Source organism: Trematomus bernacchii, unplaced genomic scaffold, assembly GCF_902827165.1.
Source record: "Trematomus bernacchii unplaced genomic scaffold, fTreBer1.1, whole genome shotgun sequence".
NCBI classification, from domain to species: Eukaryota; Metazoa; Chordata; class Actinopteri; order Perciformes; family Nototheniidae; genus Trematomus; species Trematomus bernacchii.
This window is the reverse complement of record NW_022987698.1, coordinates 13497154-13516423: the sequence shown is the minus strand read 5'-3', so window position 1 is coordinate 13516423 and position 19270 is coordinate 13497154. Positions and strand designations below refer to the sequence as shown.

The following is a 19270-nucleotide window of genomic DNA, read 5'->3' as shown; positions in this document are numbered from 1 at the left end:
AATGGATCTATACTATAATATCAGTGTGAAAGCACCCTTATATAGTATCAAGGCTCCACAGGTCCGTTTAGATCACGGACTATCCTCGGGTTCAGTTCTGATCACTCTTTTTTGTGTGTACTGAAGTTCTCCATAATACTGAACACAATCTGAAGGAGGAGACCTCTGTTAGACATGAAGGACTACATCTCCCAGCGACCCTTGCGCAGCATCTGCCGGAGGATCCTGGGGGATAGCTGTAAGATGGATGGTGTGTTTCCTCTGTTACTGTGTGTATCGATGCAGCACAGGCTCCCCTCCTGCACACGTCGAAGCTTCATGAGGAGTTTCAGTCAGGGAGGAAGATATCCAGAGGGAGACCACTGCCTCTGATTGGCTGATGATCCTTAGCAGGCCACCAATCAGGCACCATCCTCACCTTGTGACTGCGTGTGTTTCCCTCACCATCTCTGAACGTCAGCCTGCGCATATTTTTATGTTTGCAAAGCTGAATGCATGCATGAGTGTATGTGTGGGTGAGTGCAGGATGCTAAAACCTGGAGCTGTGAAGGGGGGGAGGGGAGAGAATAGAGACGCTTAAGAAATAGAAGAAAAAAGAAAGAGACTGAAATTAGGAAGAGAAGAAGAAGAAGGGAGGATTGTGAGGACAGATGCTGAGGAGAGAGTGATAGTGAAGCGCAAACTGAGGAGAGGGTGAGGAGGAGGAGGAGGAGGAGGAAGAGGAGGAGGAGGAAACGATCTGCTGGAGGAAGCAGCAGCATCGTTGATTTTTGCAGGAGCCAAGGCAGCCGTCCTCCGTTGCCGTGACGATGGGCTGCTGGCTCTCTGGACCGTGGATGGGGGACCAAACGGTGAGCACCAAAGACCTGCCTTAATGTTATAAATGACGTCTCATTCGAAGATGAAGATAAGCTATGTAAGAACAGTTCAGTAGTGTGTGTGTGTGTGTGTGTGTGTGATCGTGTGTGATCGTGAGCTTAAGCATGCGCGTGTAAATGCAGATGCAAAATGGCTTAATATTATGATTTTTCAAGGACTCTGCATTTGTGTGTGTGTATTATGAAACCTAATTTATGCATCTTGAAATCTTAACATTTCATGTCTATTTGTGTACGTTTTAATATGGAGAATTGTCTTCTCCTGTGCGAGAATGTGGTTTATTTTTGTCATCTACATCTGCTGACGGCTCACAGTCGTTTAGCTGCTGTCCTCTGTATCCACACACAGGTGCCATTTTGTACTTCTCAGCTCATGTTATCTGTGTGTGTGTTTTTGTGAGTGTACATGTGTGCCTGGTTGAATGTAGCGGAGGGTGACTCATGGATGTGATGTGCTGGATGTAACAATACTGTTCATGCGTCTAATTCGAATGCTGCTGAGCTGCATGTGTGTGAGTTTGTGTGTGTGTATGTATGTGTGTGCATGTGAGTGCGTGTGTGAAACAGGATGAGACTGATGATAGCTCGTAGGTGTTAACCCTTTACTGGAAACATGGACACCATGTTCATATTCGTCATGTTTGATTTAAATCGCCAGAAATTCCACTGTTATATAGCAAAAAATCCACCATCTGTCTGCAGGCAGAGCTGTGCTTTGTGACCTAGTTGCATTAAGTCAAGTAAGACAGAGTTTTCATCCCGTATTGTGATCACACTTATAAAAAAGGACTGAAAGTGCAGTTAAAATAGAGTTATAGCTCAAATTTGATCGTGGTATCAGTGATGCTGTTTTCTCACATTGCATAACTGGACCAAAGCATTACTTGTGATTTAAGTTGTTGAACTTGCCAGGGAAAGTTCTAAAGACAGTGGTGCTGCAAAGGCGAAATTATGTTGGCTTTCAGCCACAAACTGACATTACCCTGGCAATATCACCAGGAAATCATCAGGGTTACTGTCATCAAGATGGTGGAGCAAAGAACAACTAAACCCTGATTAGGACATTTCTAGGTGACCAATATTCTTAAATTAACTATGAAGAACTGTAAGCACACTGTGAAAGTTTGGGGGTTGTAAGACGAAAACGTGTTTGGACGAGGGCCCAAACCGTAAAACAAGCAGTCTGTCTATCACAAGGTAGCCAAACCTAGAGCATACCCTGCTTTATCGTCTAACATATTTAACACAAACTAACCACAAATTCATTAGGAGAATGTTTACTGAGGTGGTCATAAAACAAGTGAGAACTAGGGTCATTTTTTCATACCTAGACTATACAATCATACTTAATGTAACATTAGAGAGAATGCCAGTTTAATGAGCCTCACTGTTTGTGCATGGAGTTAACATACTTTTATGGAGGTCTAGGATTTAATTACTTTTAATATTGACATACATACGTCCTGCTTATGATTTTGGAAATTGCCTGTTACGGATCGATTGGACAATTCTTGTATTGATCAACTTGAGCAATGCCCTTTAATGTATTTTGGGTGGATGGCTTTCAAGGGAAGTTTGTTTACTTTTCAAATCTAGTATACTTGCAAAGTGTCTCCAAAGTAGCCTACCTCAGCTTTAAATGAATAACAAATCAAATTAATCAACAGAGTTGCCATGAGAAGACACATTTATACCATTAAAGATTCAGAATTGTTTTTCTCCATACGGGTTTTCTTGAGAAATGTCTAATGGCGGTACGTTTGTGGTATTTTTGAATTCACAGAGAACATACTCTAAATATTTAAGGTGCTTTTTAGCGTCTTTAAGCTAGTAGTTTTATGACTTATTTAATGAAATACTTAAAAAAGTCTTTCTGGCACCTCAGACTCATAAATAGTTAAAAATCCCTTATCTATTTTTGTGACAGACTGTATAAATAGATGGATGACGTGTCTTTACTGTACAAAGCTGAAGCCAACATTCCATATTTGGGCAAAGCCATCTTGTGCTGTGACTTAATTTAAAGAGTTAGATTAGTAATCAGGGGGTGGAGCTGCTGTATCTAGGCCCCGCCCATACACTTGCCTAGAAAATAGCAATCACAGCCACAGCTTATTAGCATTACAGCCACCTACTGTTGTTACAAACTGGATAGTGAACAGTGCACTTTAACTCTTGACGTGAAATCAAACATGGCTTCAATAAGAGGATCATGTCAACTTTGTTTGCTAACATGCCATTCTTCTTTTACCCTGTCTGTTTTTCTCAGTTGAGTGGGCGGAGTCTTGCAAACCTGAGCCAGCGCGATGCTCTGCGGATTCTGGCGGCCACTCAGCGTCCAATCACCATGCAGATCAAGGGTCAGAGGGGGTGTGGCACCGAGGCAGACAGGGGAATCTGGGAGCCTCTACCCCTCAACCTGCAGCACCTTAACCTGCCACTCCCAATGATGGGGGCGGGGCACAATGCCTCCAGTCCCTCCTACCAGGACAGGTACACAAACAGAAAGATGTTGTGATAAGGATAAAAAAAAAGCTTAGTGATCTGACTACTGTGGAGAACGGTTAGCTGCCAATTCAAACCGCTTAAAAACAAATACAATTTTCAATGAATGTCTAGAAATTGAAACATCTTCTAAAAAGTCAGTAAAGTATTTAAGTTTGTGTCGTTTAAACGACAACTACAACAAGTAAATCAGGTCACAGCCAAACCAGGAATCAGCTCTGTGAACAGACCAGTACAATGTTACAAGAATTTGTGCACTAATCAGCAATGCAGGTAGTACGTAAGAGTTATTTAGATCAATCGGATGGACAAAAGCAGTATATTAGGATATTAAGTTGTAATAAGTAAGAGGATTCTAAATGAATAATTTGGTCTTAATTCTGTGTTTTTGTCTCCATTCTCAGACTTTATTACAGCCATCTTGCTCTGCCACAAGATCACTGTGATGCAGGACGGTACAGCTACCTGTCCAGTTCCCCACGGGACACAATGGACATCAGCCACAAGGTGACACTAAGAACCAGAAATACACACATTGAATATAAATGTTAAAATTGAACTGTATTAATCTGCACACAAATATTGGTTGTCACTTTGGCCTCAGCAACAGTTTAGTCCAAATTTGACAAAGAATTCCTGCAATCAATAATAAATGAAGAACCGATAAACATACACAAGCTTCGTATTGTTTCTCATTTACTTTGTTTCTTATCATAGATCCCTCAGGACCCAGAACTGACTGGTCGTGGACAAAAGGGACAGAACTGCCTGATGGGATGTTGCAATGCAAACTTAGAGGAACCGAACGGCTTCCAAAGTCAGGTATATGCTTTATATCTAATAGCTTATGTTGTCATTTTAATAACTGCCGATTAAGATACTGGAGTTTCAGAACAGACACTAAAATAATACCTTTAACATTATCAGTAGAAATAAAAGAAATGACAGGAATTGAGGTTGCATTTGTTTTGGTTGTTGAAATAAAAAACAAAGAATAACAGCATCCACGGATGACTTAGGCTAGTCTTGGACCCAATAAGCCAAACTTGTCAAGCAAAAAATCAATAAGCTCTGTGTCTACAGTATGTCTGTATGTTAAATGTTGTCCAGTTGGTCAAAAACATGAATGTGCCTGAATACATTATAAAATAATAAAAATATTTAGGTCCTGCAAAATTAGATCAAAGAATAAGTAAATAGATTATGAGTCACTTATTGACCTTCAATATTTGACAGTTTCATACTGCTGCAGACGCATTTAGTAGTCACTTAAAAGGTACGGGGGGGACTATATCCTGATCAAATATGTAAGCATGCTGTTATTTAGTGTATTGCTGTGGGAATCTTACCATTGGACTCAAGATGTGTGTTGTTACAGACTGATGACGAGGACTTCATGATGGAGAAGCCGCTGGGCTTCATGCCCCTCCACCATGAGCTGGACAGCGGTCTGGGCTGGACTGATGGCTCCATCCACCAGGGGGACCTCTCCGGGCTGGAGACTGAGGAGGGAGGCCTGGAGGACTGCCATTCACATGGGCCCCTCGCCCCAGGGGGGTGTGGGGGCTTCGGAGGTGGCGGCTCTCCCTCCTCTGAGTCCTTTATTTCCTCGGAGCTCAGTGACTCGGGCTTCTACAGCGTGAGCACCGGGGAGTTCAGGCACTTCCAGAGGCTGCTGGAGAAGCGCATGCGGCTGTACAACGCCAGGCTGCAGCATCAGGGCGAAGCCTGCGAGAGGCGGGAGCGGCGTGACAGCTGCCCCAAGAGCCACCGGGAGCTGCTGGAGGCCATCCCTGAGGCGCTGACCGTGCAGCCTCAGTGTCAGCGCCTGCAGGTCGAGATGGAGGACGGCACTGGGTCCATCATGGATCTGCCACCACGAGGACTTGTCAGGTAGAAGCCCCTAAAAAATTACAGTTACGTGTGACAAGAAACATTTAATTTCTTAACAAACAGCATCTGAATTTAAATCCTTATTCAAAGCCTAAAAATGTAGCCACGTAACACCAGGTTTCTATGGAAACACTCATAACCTGTTGGCAATACCAGAAGAAATCATGGCTCAGTCAGTGGTTTAGTAACAACAGTGAGGAGCTAAAAATAAGATGTCAGTAACCCTTTAGGAATTTGTTGACTTTTTCTGCATTTGCTTCAATTATAAATTATTGTTTTTTTACCAAAGTAACAGTCGGTTATTCCCCTAGTTTTAAATGTAATCTCTTGGTTTAAAAAGCAGTCTAAACTAGACCATGTGTAGCACAATTTACTTCATCCTAAATCAATTATTAAAAAGGTTTTCTGGTATGTTTGAAGCTAATATTCTTTGTAATCTACGAAGAACACCAAACAAATTAGTCCAGAATTTAATAACTTCTGAAATAGACATATCTGAAGATAATGTATTTTTAGATTGAACTCTTTCTGATTTAACTATTTCCTACAACATGTTCTTATGCTGCTTTTTGACTTTACTTTTTGAATTTTCAGGGTTTCCTCGGTCCAGTTCCACAAAGCTGACCGGCCCTGTCTGAACCGTCACAGCTCCAGCAGTGGAGCTCTGTTCAACCCCTCCCACGCCCATGCAGCAGTCTCACGAATGAATGCCCCAGTCCTCTCCACCTGCAGCACCCCCTCCAGCCACCGGAGACCACTGGTACCCATACAGCAGCAGCACCACGAGGGCTCCAGTTCAGTAGGTATGCTGAGAAGAAGTAGAACTCTGCACCATCGCCCTCCTCCGCAGGAGTACCGCCGCCGGGCCAGCCACCCATCTTCCCCCTCCTACTGTGCAGAAACCCTGCATCACTGTGGAGGTGTGCCCCAACATAACGTCCTGCCACCGGGCCTTGGAGAGGAAGGTGAGCTAGTAGCTGGTGTGATGGCTTCTCACCCAGCAACCCTGGCCCTCCCACCACAACAACACCCCAATGCTTTAGGGCATATCAGGAGTGCCAACACCCATGAGCGATGCTACGACAACAACGCTAATGCACAGATCGCTCACCATGACTGGTGGCACTCGCAAGAAAGAAACATGATGCCAGAGCAACTGGTGGCAGAAAGGGACAGAGAGATGAAGAGGGAACTGGAACAACAGAGGCAAATTCATGAAAAAGAGCTGGAGAGGGAGAGAGAGAGGGAAAGGGAGAGAGAAAGGGAGGCACAGATTCAGGAAGAGATGAACAGAGAGAGGCAGCAGGAGCTGGTGAGGAGCCGAGCCAGAGAGCAGCAGCACCTGCAGAGTTTAGTCAACCCTCCTCAGGCTGGTGACGTCAACGACACCTGGCCGAAACCTGCCAACCGTCAGTCTCAGGGTGGCGGGGGAGGAAGAGGTCTCTACAGCACGCTGGAGGGCCACACAGGGGCTGGCTGTGCAGTTGGATGGGATGCAAAGAAAGGACACATAAATGAGAATACAAGCCCTAATCCCTGTTCTGGTATTCAGCTGAAACCTAATCCAATCGCCAAACCCAATACAACCTCTAGGGTCTCCAGGAACCAGCTCTTAAGAGACCGGGCGTCTCAGCTAGCGGATGAACGCAGTGGAATGAGCACAGACGAGGAGACCAATACCGACATGCTCATGGGTCGTTACTGGAGTCGCATGGAGAGAAGGGAACACTTTCTGTTGGCCCGTGAGCAGAAGCAGCAGCAGATGCAGGCCAGAGGAGCGACTTTACGAGACACCATTGTCAGGGGAGGAACCATCGCTGGAGGAGGAGGAGTCTCTGTTGGAGAAGGCTCTATGCTGGACAACAGAGGAGGCGGAGCTTTTGCAGAAGGGAGGTGCAACACGGTGCTGGAGCTGAGTCAGAGGAAGCTCAGTCGTCTGAGGAACAGGAAGCTTTTGGATGACTGGACGACAGTAGAGGAGCTGTTGACTCATGGGACCAGGCTGAACAATGAGGACAGGCTGTGTACCAGCTCCCTGCTGACGGTCACCACCGTCTAACTGCATGGGCACCACGTCTAAATATAACTCTGTGTGAGTGTGATGTCAAGCTAACATGACGACATTTTAGTGATTCCTCTTGTTCTGTCTTTTCAAACTCAATGGTTAGATTGATATCAGTTTCTTCTGTGTGACCTGTACACATATAGTTCCAGGAAATGGCCTAGCTAAGCAAAGAGGCAGGTGGCAGGGAGGAAATTCAAGCCTAGCTTAATCTATTGTAGAAATAAACGAACTCCTATCCTGTCTAATTCAAACAAAATGATTCTCTTACACCCTGCACAAAGTCGCACAAGAGACTTAATACAACCTCTTTGCACCTTAATTTGCGCCCAGGTTATACACCTTTTTAAATAACAAAAGTGGAGTAGGGCACACCCTAAATGTACTTGGCCATGCACTTCAGATAGTTTTAAAAGGTCCCGCACATCACCCCTCTATGGTTGTATGTACAAGTATGCCACCCCAAAACATGACTGTCCATAAAGTACGTACCAACAGCATAGTGCCACTGTGTGCTATTCAGCTTGCTGCCTCTATAATTTTTGGAGTATTTTTGAAATATTGTCCAACAGGGTCCTCTTCTTCTCTGTACTTAAAGCTCAAAGACGAAACTGATAATCATCTTCTCATATAACTGTGGGGATGGCAGTAAACAAGACGACTTACAGAAATGTGGAACTGTTCCTTTAATGAATATGTGTGAGAGACTCACTACATCACCTCAACTGATAGCTTTATGTGTGGGTGTGTGATCACTGTACAGCACTCGGAACAAAATGTGTGTGTCAGTGCATGACGCTTGTAAAGACAAAAAAAACTAACAAGGTCAGATACGCGTGTATGTTTGCATCATGGGTTTCATGCTACATCTTATGCTACATTTATTTCACAGAATCTTTGACAAAATGAAAAACAAAATGAAATATTCAAACAGACCATGAGATTTCGGGGAGCAATACTGTCCTGCGTGATGTACCTGGCTGTGCACTAATGATCGATCACACACGACTACTTTTACATCAGAGCCACAGAACACATCAACTGTAGCAATGCAGACAATGACAACTGAGATTTGATATTAAAATCCTGAATGGTTTTTATAGAAACTCTGTTTACAATTCAAATATCAGTCCAGTGAGCTTTTGTAACGGAAATGAAAAACGCAACCGGGTTTACTAGGTTGTGAAACACTAGTGAAACCATGTGGATCAGGGATGGGGAACAATGTGTCACACAAAAAAATTCGACCACAGCTTTTATGTATGAAATCAGCTACTGTTGTACTTGGAAAACACATTAACGCCAACCACTGAGTTGTAATAATTTGATGGAAGATGAAATGATATATCTAAAATATTTTCTCAATGAAAGCACCGTAATGTAAGATGTCGTACTAACAAAAGTCATTATTACTTTTCAGCCGACATGGCATGAATGCAGCATAAGATTCTCTGTTCATGGCACAAGGCTCCCTGTTCCTGCTGGTGTCTTTACTGTTGGCAGGATGTTTACAGATCTACCTACCCAGGTAACAGCTTATGCATGCTTACTGAAATCTGAAGTGATGCGTTGACTGTGTGGAGACAATTTCAAAGAAAGAAGATAAACTGCAAGTCAACTATACGTTAGTTTGTCCAGGCTGCTGCAGCATCTGTACAGTCAGGACAGACAGCACTCAAGTCAGTGTTGACATTCCAGTAGAGGCAGGTACAGTGTGAGTAAATCTGAAATCTACTGATTCCAGTCTGCAGTTCGGGAAAATGTGCAATAATACCTCAAGCTACTTTTACAATGACAGTGTTGTTGTGTGCACTTCCTGTCAGGTGTCCATCAAATGCAGTAACTCGTTTAAATCAAACAGATGCACAAACATGACGAGTCACCGCAAGTGCACAGTAATCCTAGAATCAAAATGTCAAGAGCAACGGTTATGTACATATTTACATTATTTGTTTACATCGTTTTCCATGAGAGGGACCTAAGAAAACAACTTTTTGCACATCATTTTTTATACGAAACATTTTCCCTACCTTTCTGTACCAGGGACTAAGGCCAGTGAAACGACTGTAGATAGAACGACTGTGTGTTGATGTTTCTTTATAAACTATCATAGTGATTTATGAAGGAAAAAATATGTTCATTGTCATTGTGTTGGACATATTTCAATATTTTTCTTGTGGTGGTTTCAAAACCAATGTTTTATGACTTTTAAAATCTACTTAATTTATTAAAAAGCTGAAGAAACTTTGATTTACCATTTTCAAAGAGTAAACACAAAATGTGAATATTATTGTCTCTTTAAATGGCTAAATTGAATTTTATTGTTGTTTTGTGTCATTATGACATGTACATATTGATTTTGTCAGAAGGTGCAGATGAGGTTTGAGTTAGTAATAGGACATGCTGGTGCCACCAGACACCTCCAGTGGTTTATCATGTGACTCTGTAGGGTTAAACAGTAGCTGTGTTATGGAGGCTGTACATACAGCACAGAGATTAACATTGTAGTATTAGTACATTTAACACTCACAATATGGTCAACGTTCATGGAAAGTAGTTCAGTTTGTTCTGAATGTTAAATGTGGCATCCATGAATTATAAGTAGGCTCACTGACACTGTAATGCCTAAAGGAGCACTACAACATTTGAGATTAATCTTCTTTCTCTCTGTCTTTTCCAGAGTCAGATGATTTAGATGGATATCAGTCTCATCTCTGTGAATAGGGGATAGGAATACGGTATACAGGGATGGTCCATACATGTTTAGCATTGGTAAGCAGGAATACTAGTGGCAAAAAACTCACAGCAGCCAGTGTTATATGTTTAATCTTAATAATTAAACATGTGTATCAATATAAAAAATGGTGGTATTACCAGATGTATTGAAAAACAGTGGAGCATATTTGTATTAAAAACTAAACAATGCTGGCAGTGCTTTGAGCATCAGCATGGTAACATGCTCACAATTCACATGGTGATGTTTAGCAGGAAATGGTAACCATGGATACTTTCCCAGTTAAGTATAAATACCATTAGTAAAAAAGACCTAAACAAAACCAGACATATTTGAATATCCGAACATCAGAGATGTGATAAGACATTAATCTCAGAGATCTGTAACCAGGCGAAGCTGGGCGTAGTGACAGAATATTCTTTCCTCATGGTAGAGTTAGGATTAAGTAAGCAAATTGTTTGTTTAAATGAGACAGCTGTGGAGTTCTTGAAAGACTGAGCTAGGTTAGCAGTCTTTGTGCTGACCTCAGCACGTCCTTGGCCCTTCCATAGACAGGAATCACAGAGAGGAAACTGATATCCATCCTCTAAGCTAAAGAAGGCAGAAAACAAGATAATTTACAGAAATGTCAAACTGTTTGTTTAAAACACTCGGAGAGAAAAGACGTGGAATCTGATGTTTCCACATTTCCCCTCTCTCTCCCGGCTGTGACTCAAAGAGTCTGAATAATGGATGACGAAGAAAGAATTTTTCCTTTTCACCCGCCCCCGCCTTCACTCTCTTTGCTTACGTTACACAAGGACACTAATAGCTGAAAATAGCGCTGCTGTCCTCATGTGATGTGAAATTAAAAGCACACTGGAGCGGAGACACTTGCTGCTGGGGATCTCAACACTTGTTTCACTCCATCTGACAATCCCTCCATCCAGCCTGCAACACCACCTCCATCTGTCTGTGCAAGGGTACTTTTCACAACAGCAAGCTTTTTGGAATATGATGATGTACATGTGATTGTAATAAAGAGATTTTAATTAGCTATGACACTGTGTTTTTGTGTTTTGATTAATAGGTTAATAAAACATTTCTGACATTAGGTAGGTCCTAATGTTCAGATATGAACAGTAAAAGCCAAATTATTCATGAGCAGTATGTGAATAGGTCTAATGGTGTGAACCAACATCAGTTGAACATACATTAGCACACATTGGTCATTTATTTATTAACCATTACATAAGTCATTGACGTTTTAAGTTTTTTAAATCATGTGTCGCAAAGGTTCGAATAGATGCTGTATGTAAAACAAATTAATAATAATATTACCAAACTTTAAGTTAAAAACAGAGAGGTTACTAATGATCAATGCATTTAAACTTCACAAAATCACATGATAAATTCATGAGGTGCAAAATGTTAAAAATCCTAAAGGGGAAGTAGCTTACGGTATCCTTTTTTGGATTTGCATACAATGCTTAACCTTCCCGCCAGGATTAAACACAAACCTGTATAATAAACAGAAATGTATTATAATTGTCTTTTCATTACGTACAACTGTAATTGATTTATAACCATTTTTAAATGCAGTGGTCAACAAACACAGTGGGGTTATTTTGCCACACACCTGGCCTCACACAATGAGACACAGGGAACAGACAAGAGTGTGGGAATGAGGAGGAAAGTGACCCACTGATCCCCCCCAAGGGACACAGGATCAAGACCTCTGCCCTCAAGAGACAGAGGTTGAGAAGGAAGGAGGTGTTATCACAACTAAATATAATTTATAATTCTTGGTCATTTCTGGTGAAAAAGTTAAGGCATAACACTTTCAATAAACGCACATATCCAGTTGCAGTTCCATAACTTCCAATAAGTAAACACTCCAGACATATTTCCCGCCAATGTTTTATTTAGTTACTGGTAATCCATCCAGTAATTTTTACCCTACAATCTGGTGAGTCTTTTACTCTGACTGTATGTAATGGTTATGGTTCAATGCACTTGTGTGATGCATTAAAAGCATTGATCCGACCCTCCATCTGTTCCTCTGAAATCTCACCATTGTCCCCTTCTAATATGACCACTGAGCAGGTGGCAGCTCAGCATTCCTGCTTCTTTTGACCAGCACTGTGATTGGTCAAAACCCAGACCCACACATTCATATGGAGATGTGGGACGAGCTCCACAGTCCAGACCAGCATCACCAAAGAGAAGAGTCCATACAACAGCGCCCCCTGGAGGCCGTGGTAGACCCCTACAGACTGGAGTTACTACCAGACAAACTGAGATGACCCTATTGGTCAAAGGTTACTGGAAGTGAATTCTTCTGAATTCGGAAATACTAAGAACTTCTTCTTCTGTTTGTACAGAAGGTTGGTTTTGTTCATTTTCTTTATGCAAGATGACATGTCCTGAGGAAATGACAACAACTATATCTTTCAATTTAAGAAAGAGAACATCTTGTCATGCATGTTGCATGAACCAAATCTGATTGAATTTGCAATTATAATTTGAATACACTGTACTTCATTTTTTGGCAGATTACAGCGCTATGGTTACATTTGTGTAATCTTTTTGTTGTTATTGATCATTTTGATTTGTTCTTTTTATGGAAATATTTTCACAACAACTTTGTTTTGATGATAATTACTCAAAACTGATCTGTAGCAAGATCCAAATATTTAGCCTTATTTGTAAAAGGTTTGTTTATAGCACAATTTGCTGTGATAAGTTTAATACTCACTGCACGCCATCTGTTGGTGAATGAATGAGATATTTGTCATCTTTTGATTGTTTATTTTCCTCACTTTATGTATGAAAAAAAGGATCTGTTTTAAGGTCAACATTGTTTTCCTTTTACATATAAAATATTTGTTTAATGTCACAATGTCACAGTTTTACAGTGACAATGTTGTCCTATCACCTCTATTGGGCTTTCATATTTAGGTTGTTGATTGTGCCTTGTTGAATAAACAAACACTGCCAGCTGAAAATGTTGTGTTCTCATGTTTTTACTTTTCAACCGTTTTTACCCCTTCGTTGATGTATTAACCTACACTGTAAAAAAAAAACTCGTAAAAAAACGGTCAAAGTACTGGCAGCAGCGGCTGCCAAACAAAAACCCTTAAATTAAAGTAAAATACTTTAACTGAAATAAAGTGAATAAGCCATTAATTTACGGGAATTGTCCTTAAAGATTTTACAGGAAAACACTGTAATTTTACAGATTTATCCTCTCTTTTTACAGTCAATAACCTTTAATAAAAGTACATTACTAATACTTTAACGTACAAATACTCTAATTTTACAGATTTATCCTCTCTTTTTACAGTCAATAACCTTTAATAAAAGTACATTACTAATACTTTAACGTGCAAAAAACCTGTAAAAAAACGGTCAAAGTACTGGCAGCAGCGGCTGCCAAACAAAAACCATAAAATTAAAGTAAAAATACTTTAACTCAAATAAAGTGCAAAAGCAATTAATATACAGAAATTGTCCTTAACGATTTTACAGGAAACTTTCCTCTCTTTTCAAAATCCATTGTCTTAAAATGTTACATTCAAATACCTTAAATAAAGTTCGGATGAGAAAAACAGTTTTTTACTTTTTTTTTTATTAGATTTGTATGATCAAACACTAAAATAAATACAGAACCTAAAGTTCTACAGGTAGAATACTGTTATTTTACAGCTTTTTTCTAACATTTTCCAATCAAAGACATTCAATGAAAAGACATCACAAAATGTTCTGTCGGAAACAATTACTCTGAAAACTTAAAATATGAAAACTAATGAATACAGCATTTCATATTTAAACATCATACTTATAAACAGTAGAAACAAAAAGTAAGTTGAATTTTTTAAGAGTACTTTGAAACATTCTCAACTGAAAATAACAGAAATTACAAAATGGCGACATATGTTCACATTGTCAATTTGAAGGAGCAGTGTGCAGGATTTAGTACGTCTAACAATGGGGATGTAGGTTCCAACCAATGGATAACTTGTTCACTCACCCTCCTATCCCAAGTTTGTAGAATGTATATTGGCTGCAAAAAACTTGAGGCCCAATCATGTTTCCTCTGTCCATTCTGCGCTACTGTAGACGTGGCAGTGCAACCTAGAGGACAAAAAGATCAGAATCAGAAACAGGTTTTTCACACGTATGAGGAATTTGACTAGGTGTCGTACATACACATATAAATAAAAAAAATTAAATAAAAAAAAGTACACGGATAGCGAACTATATTAAGAACACTGTAATAAAAATATAGTAAGATAGCAATAAAATAAAGCAGTAATATACATCGAAATAGAATGCAATAAATTATAGAATATAAAATATGTGCAGTAAGCAATATTTAAACATTGCATTATTTACCATCCTGTGATCTCCATTATGTAATGCATAGAGTCTGCGTTGTGGATGAGGTAAAGTGTCAGTGGGGGGGCCTTGTTGAGGTGGCGAGAGGTTTTGGTCCTGGTGGCGAGAGGTTTTGGTCCTCATGGAGAGGTTCTGGTCCTGATGGAGAGAGGTTTTGGTCCTGATGGAGAGAGGTTCTGGTCCTGATGGAGAGAGGTTCTGGTCCTGATGGAGAGAGGTTCTGGTCCTGATGGAGAGAGGTTTTGGTCCTGATGGAGAGAGGTTTTGGTCCTGATGGAGAGAGGTTCTGGTCCTGATGGAGAGAGGTTTTGGTCCTGATGGAGAGAGGTTTTGGTCCTGATGGAGAGAGGTTTTGGTCCTGATGGAGAGAGGTATTGGTCCTGATGGAGCGCAGCCTCCTGCCAGAGGGGAGGGGGGTGAACAGTTTGTGTCCAGGGTGGGAGGGGTCGGCCACTATCTTCCCTGCCCGCCTCAGGGTCCTGGAGGCATGCAGGTCGTGGAGGGATGGCAGATTGCAGCCGATCACCTTCTCTGCAGAGCGGATGACACGCTGCAGCCTGCCCTTATCCTTGGCTGTGGCTGCAGCGTACCAGATGGTGATGGAGGAGGTGAGGATGGACTCCATGATGGAGGTGTAGAAGTTCACCATCATCGTCTTTGGCAGGTTGAATTTCTTCAGCTGCCTCAGGAAGAACATCCTCTGCTGGGCTTTTTTGATGAGGGAGCTGCTGTTCTGCTCCCATTTGAGGTCCTGGGCGATGATGGTGCCCAGGAAGCGGAAAGACTCCACAGCAGTGACTGGGGAGTCACACAGAGTGATGGTGAGCCACACAGAGTGATGGGGGCGGGCGGGGCTGCGTTCTTCCTAAAGTCCACAACCATCTCCACTGTCTTGAGAGCGTTGAGCTCCAGGTGGTTTTCCCCACACCAGGTCACCAGATGGTCCATCTCACACCTGTAGGCAGACTCGTCCCCACCAGAGATGGGTCCGATGAGCGTGGTGTCGTCTGAACTTCAGGAGCTTGACAGACTGGTGACTGGAGGTGCAGCTGTTGGTGTACAGGGAGAAGAGCAGAGGGGAAAGAACGCAGCCTTGAGGGGAACCGGTGCTGATGGTCAGAGACGTGTTTCCCCAGCCTCACGTGCTGCTTCCTGTCAGACAGGAAGTCTGTGATCCACCTGCAGCTGGGAGAGCTTGTCCTGCAGCAGAGCTGGGATGATGGTGTTGAAGGCAGAGCTGAAGTCCACAAACAGGATCCTGGCGTAGGTTCCTGCTGTGTCCAGGTGCTGGAGGAGGAAGTGAAGTGATAACTATTAGTAAACCATAATAATGGATGTTATTATCAGCAGCTGCCCATAGATCCCCTAAATCTTGTACACACACACACACACACACACACACACACACACACACACACACACACACACACACACACACACACACACACACACACACACACACACCCCACATTAACACTGCACTATCTTCAGAAGTGACCTTTTCTGGTTTCCTTTGATGTCAAGTACAATCTATTCACTTTTATGGTTAATTATCTTTAAGGCGGGCCTCAAAGATGCAAGTGCACAAGGTCCTCCAAAGGTCCATCTGTAGAGGGGCACATGCCTATTCACAGCTGTTACGAACCCACTAGGGATGAGTAAGATAACATACACCAGATGGATTTGGTAAGTAATTATAATAGGATTTAATGAGCAACAACAAAGGTGCACAACAAAATGAGGTCAAAAGAAGCCTAAGCCAAACAAAGAAGCCAAAAGGGCGCAGTTCTACTGCTGGTAACAGGAGGACTCTTGAAAATGAGCCTAATTAAGACACCCGAGGTCTCTTCCAATTATCTCTATTGGAAGGAGGCTGCAGGAAAACGCAGCTAACAATATAAACTAAACACACGCTACTCTAAACACATAAATCAATACGCTACTCTAAGCACACATATAAACACGCTAAACACACAATACTAAACACGGATTACAAATGTCAAACACAGGCTATAGCTCAACTGAAGTGTCCACGACACAGGAGCAATATGTGTGAGGCGTCTGATTGCAGCAGAGCCTCCCGAGTAGGGATGGGTATCGTTAAGGTTTTAACGGTACTACTACTTTTATCGATACCGCTTATCGGTCCGGTCTTTTAACGGTACTCTTATCGGTTCTTTTGGAGAGAAAAATTAGGTAAACTAACTATATGTTGTATGTCAGGGACTACGGATGGAAATTAGCTCAAAGCTAAAATCCGGCATATTTACACTTGAAGCATTATTTGTCTAAAGTGTTCATTAATGTGCATTGTCCCTATTCAAATAAACAATTAAATGAAAATTAACAAATTGTGAACAAAACTAACATTGCTTTTTATTTAAATGAAATACATAATATTTCACATCAACAGAAACAACAACGTTTTAACAAATCATATTAAATAATCTGATGACAGAACTGTGAACAGAATGGCTGAAACTTTAACAAATTAAATAACTCAGTTCCCTCTAATCATTAACCCATGTTTGAATCATTGAGTTAGCTCTGTGTGTTGCTGCTAGCATACATAATATACCTGACGTGGAAACGTTACTCGTGGATGGGGCTACAGAGCTACTAGAGAGACAGTCGAACCCGGTGCATTTCTCCGTCTGAACGTGGTGCACTTTTGCAAGATGTTTAGACAAATTGCTCGTGTTACCGCCCTGACATGCTAAACTCTTATTGCACTTTAGGCAACGAGCGAGACGGGTAAAGTTTAACCACACCTCGGAGCGCGTTCTCTCCGCCATCTCCTCCGTGTGTGTGTGTTGCTGCATGTAGCAGCTGCGTGTGTGTAAACTGCCCCGCCCCCTCGCACACAGGCGGGGGAGAGAGATCTCTCGTCTGGATTGGAGAGATCGAAAATACAAAAAATGACGCATTTTGCAGTCTTTTTGCGTATTAGAAACGGAGTTGGCGACACTAAAACTGCAATATAATGTTTGTGTAATGTAGCAATAATACACATGACATCTTTTTTAGATGTCTCCAGTACCGATAAAAAGACCGATAACGTCGGAGCTTAACGGTACCACGGTCTTTAATAATTCAGCCCCGGGGCCCGTTTAATACCGGGGCTCGGTACCCATCCCTACTCCCGAGTGATAATTGTCCCCAGGCTTTGTAGTCATCTCCGGAAGGTGTGCTCTGGGATTGCACGGGGATTGGAGAGCGTCGGGCCCGGCGTGCTCCAATCAGCGTCTTCGGAGGAGGACCAGGAGATGACAGCCAACGACATTGGGGCAACCACACAGCTCATTTACATATTACACACAGCTGCAAACAATCTCAGACAGGTTAACGAGCAGACAGAAACAGCAGCCGTAACAACAGCAAAGAGAGGGAGTGTGGGAAAACTTCTTTATTAACTGGTGTGAGAAGTCAAACGTGCTTCTAAACACCTCAAAAACAAAGGAGATGGAAATTGATTTTAGAATAGCACAATCGACCAACCCTACTCTTTTAAATAGCGAGCCCATTCAATGTGTTACTGAGTACAAATATCTTGGTGTCGTGCTTGACCACAAGCTCAGGTGGGATGTTTGGTCTGAGAAAGTAAATGCCAAGTCTCAACAAAGAATGTTTTTTTTACGTAAATGATTGTCTTTTAATGTCGGCAACAGAATGGTTAAGATGTTTTATCATGCTTTTATTGAAAGTGTGCTCTCCTTCAGCATTATATGCTGGTTCGGCAACGCCACTGAGGCACAGAAAAAGTCAGTCAGGAGGGCCATAATATTGTCCAGTAAATTGACAGGAATCTCATTTGCTAATATAGAATGCTTATACAAGGACAGAGTTTTAAAATGGGCACACAATATTGTGAGTGACCTGAGGCACCCACTTGCCTCTTACTTTGAACTGTTGCCATCCGGGCGGAGATATCGTGCCCCTCTGTTCAAAAAGCACAGATCTAGGCTGTCTTTCATCCCACAAGCCATCAAACTCCTGAATCAATGATGGCTAGGACGCACTGTTTACCCAGCTGGTCTGGCCCAGTCCCCCCCCCCTTTCGCAAATGAGGGCCTAGGCCCCTTGTCATGTCTGCCGATATCTGTTTTTCTTATGTCTGTTCGTTTTAATCTGTGTCTATGTTGTTGTCAGTGACGTATTGTCTTATCTTTTTAAATGCCTTTGTGATGTGCTGCAACCCATTTTCCCCTCGGGGACAAATACACTAATACTACTACTAAAACTCTGGAGGACAGAGTTGAGTGTGAACGACGTCCACCCACTCCACCAGCAGCCAATAATTAATTCTCCAAAGGGATTTGGCACACTTCAGGAAACAGCTGCCCACCAGGAGACCTCCCACATTCATGTATAGAGAACTAGTTCTGATCAGCAATAAAGCATGATAATTAATACAGGTTCGAAATGTATGACTGTGAACTGCGACTCAAAATATGAAATGCTGATTAATTTAGGCGATACTTACATAGATGATGTTTTTTCAACCCAAATTTCAAACACTACAAGCAGCCAATGGCGTCCTTTCCCTCCAGATGGCTGGTGATGTCAGACTCAGTTTCTGTAACAACACACAGCCAGCATCTGTCAGAGGAGTCCCTTTGTGGAGCATTGACCACACCATACAGGGAGTCAGTGTGGGAAACTGAGCTCAACATGCTACTCAGGCTGACTACAAGGCACGTGTCAAAAGACCAGATGCATGATTATTAGGGTGGGTTTAGTTCAAGTAACAAGAATGGGCATCACACTACTTTATAACATCTTTTAGTTCTGTTTGCAAAAAAATGAAGAGATTATATC

General features: G+C 42.0%; 1 protein-coding gene across 1 annotated transcript; it reads left to right on the top strand.

The window, feature by feature from the left end:
- Nucleotides 1–508: 508 nt before the first annotated feature.
- On the top strand, nucleotides 509–11102 carry LOC117489392. Its single transcript, XM_034138622.1, has 6 exons — nucleotides 509–851; nucleotides 3148–3371; nucleotides 3788–3890; nucleotides 4101–4205; nucleotides 4762–5276; nucleotides 5871–11102. The coding sequence occupies exons 1-6, from the start codon at nucleotides 810–812 to the stop codon at nucleotides 7333–7335; spliced, it is 2454 nt and encodes an 817-aa protein (XP_033994513.1). The 5' UTR covers nucleotides 509–809; the 3' UTR covers nucleotides 7336–11102.
- The last annotated feature ends 8168 nt before the right edge of the window (nucleotides 11103–19270 follow it).

Excerpts from the sequence above, each read along its gene's own strand:
- LOC117489392 (XM_034138622.1), top strand. The coding sequence starts at position 810 with ATGGGCTGCTGGCTCTCTGGACCGTGGATGGGGGACCAAACG. Across the intron at positions 3,372-3,787 it reads AGTCCCTCCTACCAGGACAG|ACTTTATTACAGCCATCTTG; the intron begins GTACACAAACAG and ends CTCCATTCTCAG. Across the intron at positions 4,206-4,761 it reads CGAACGGCTTCCAAAGTCAG|ACTGATGACGAGGACTTCAT; the intron begins GTATATGCTTTA and ends GTGTTGTTACAG.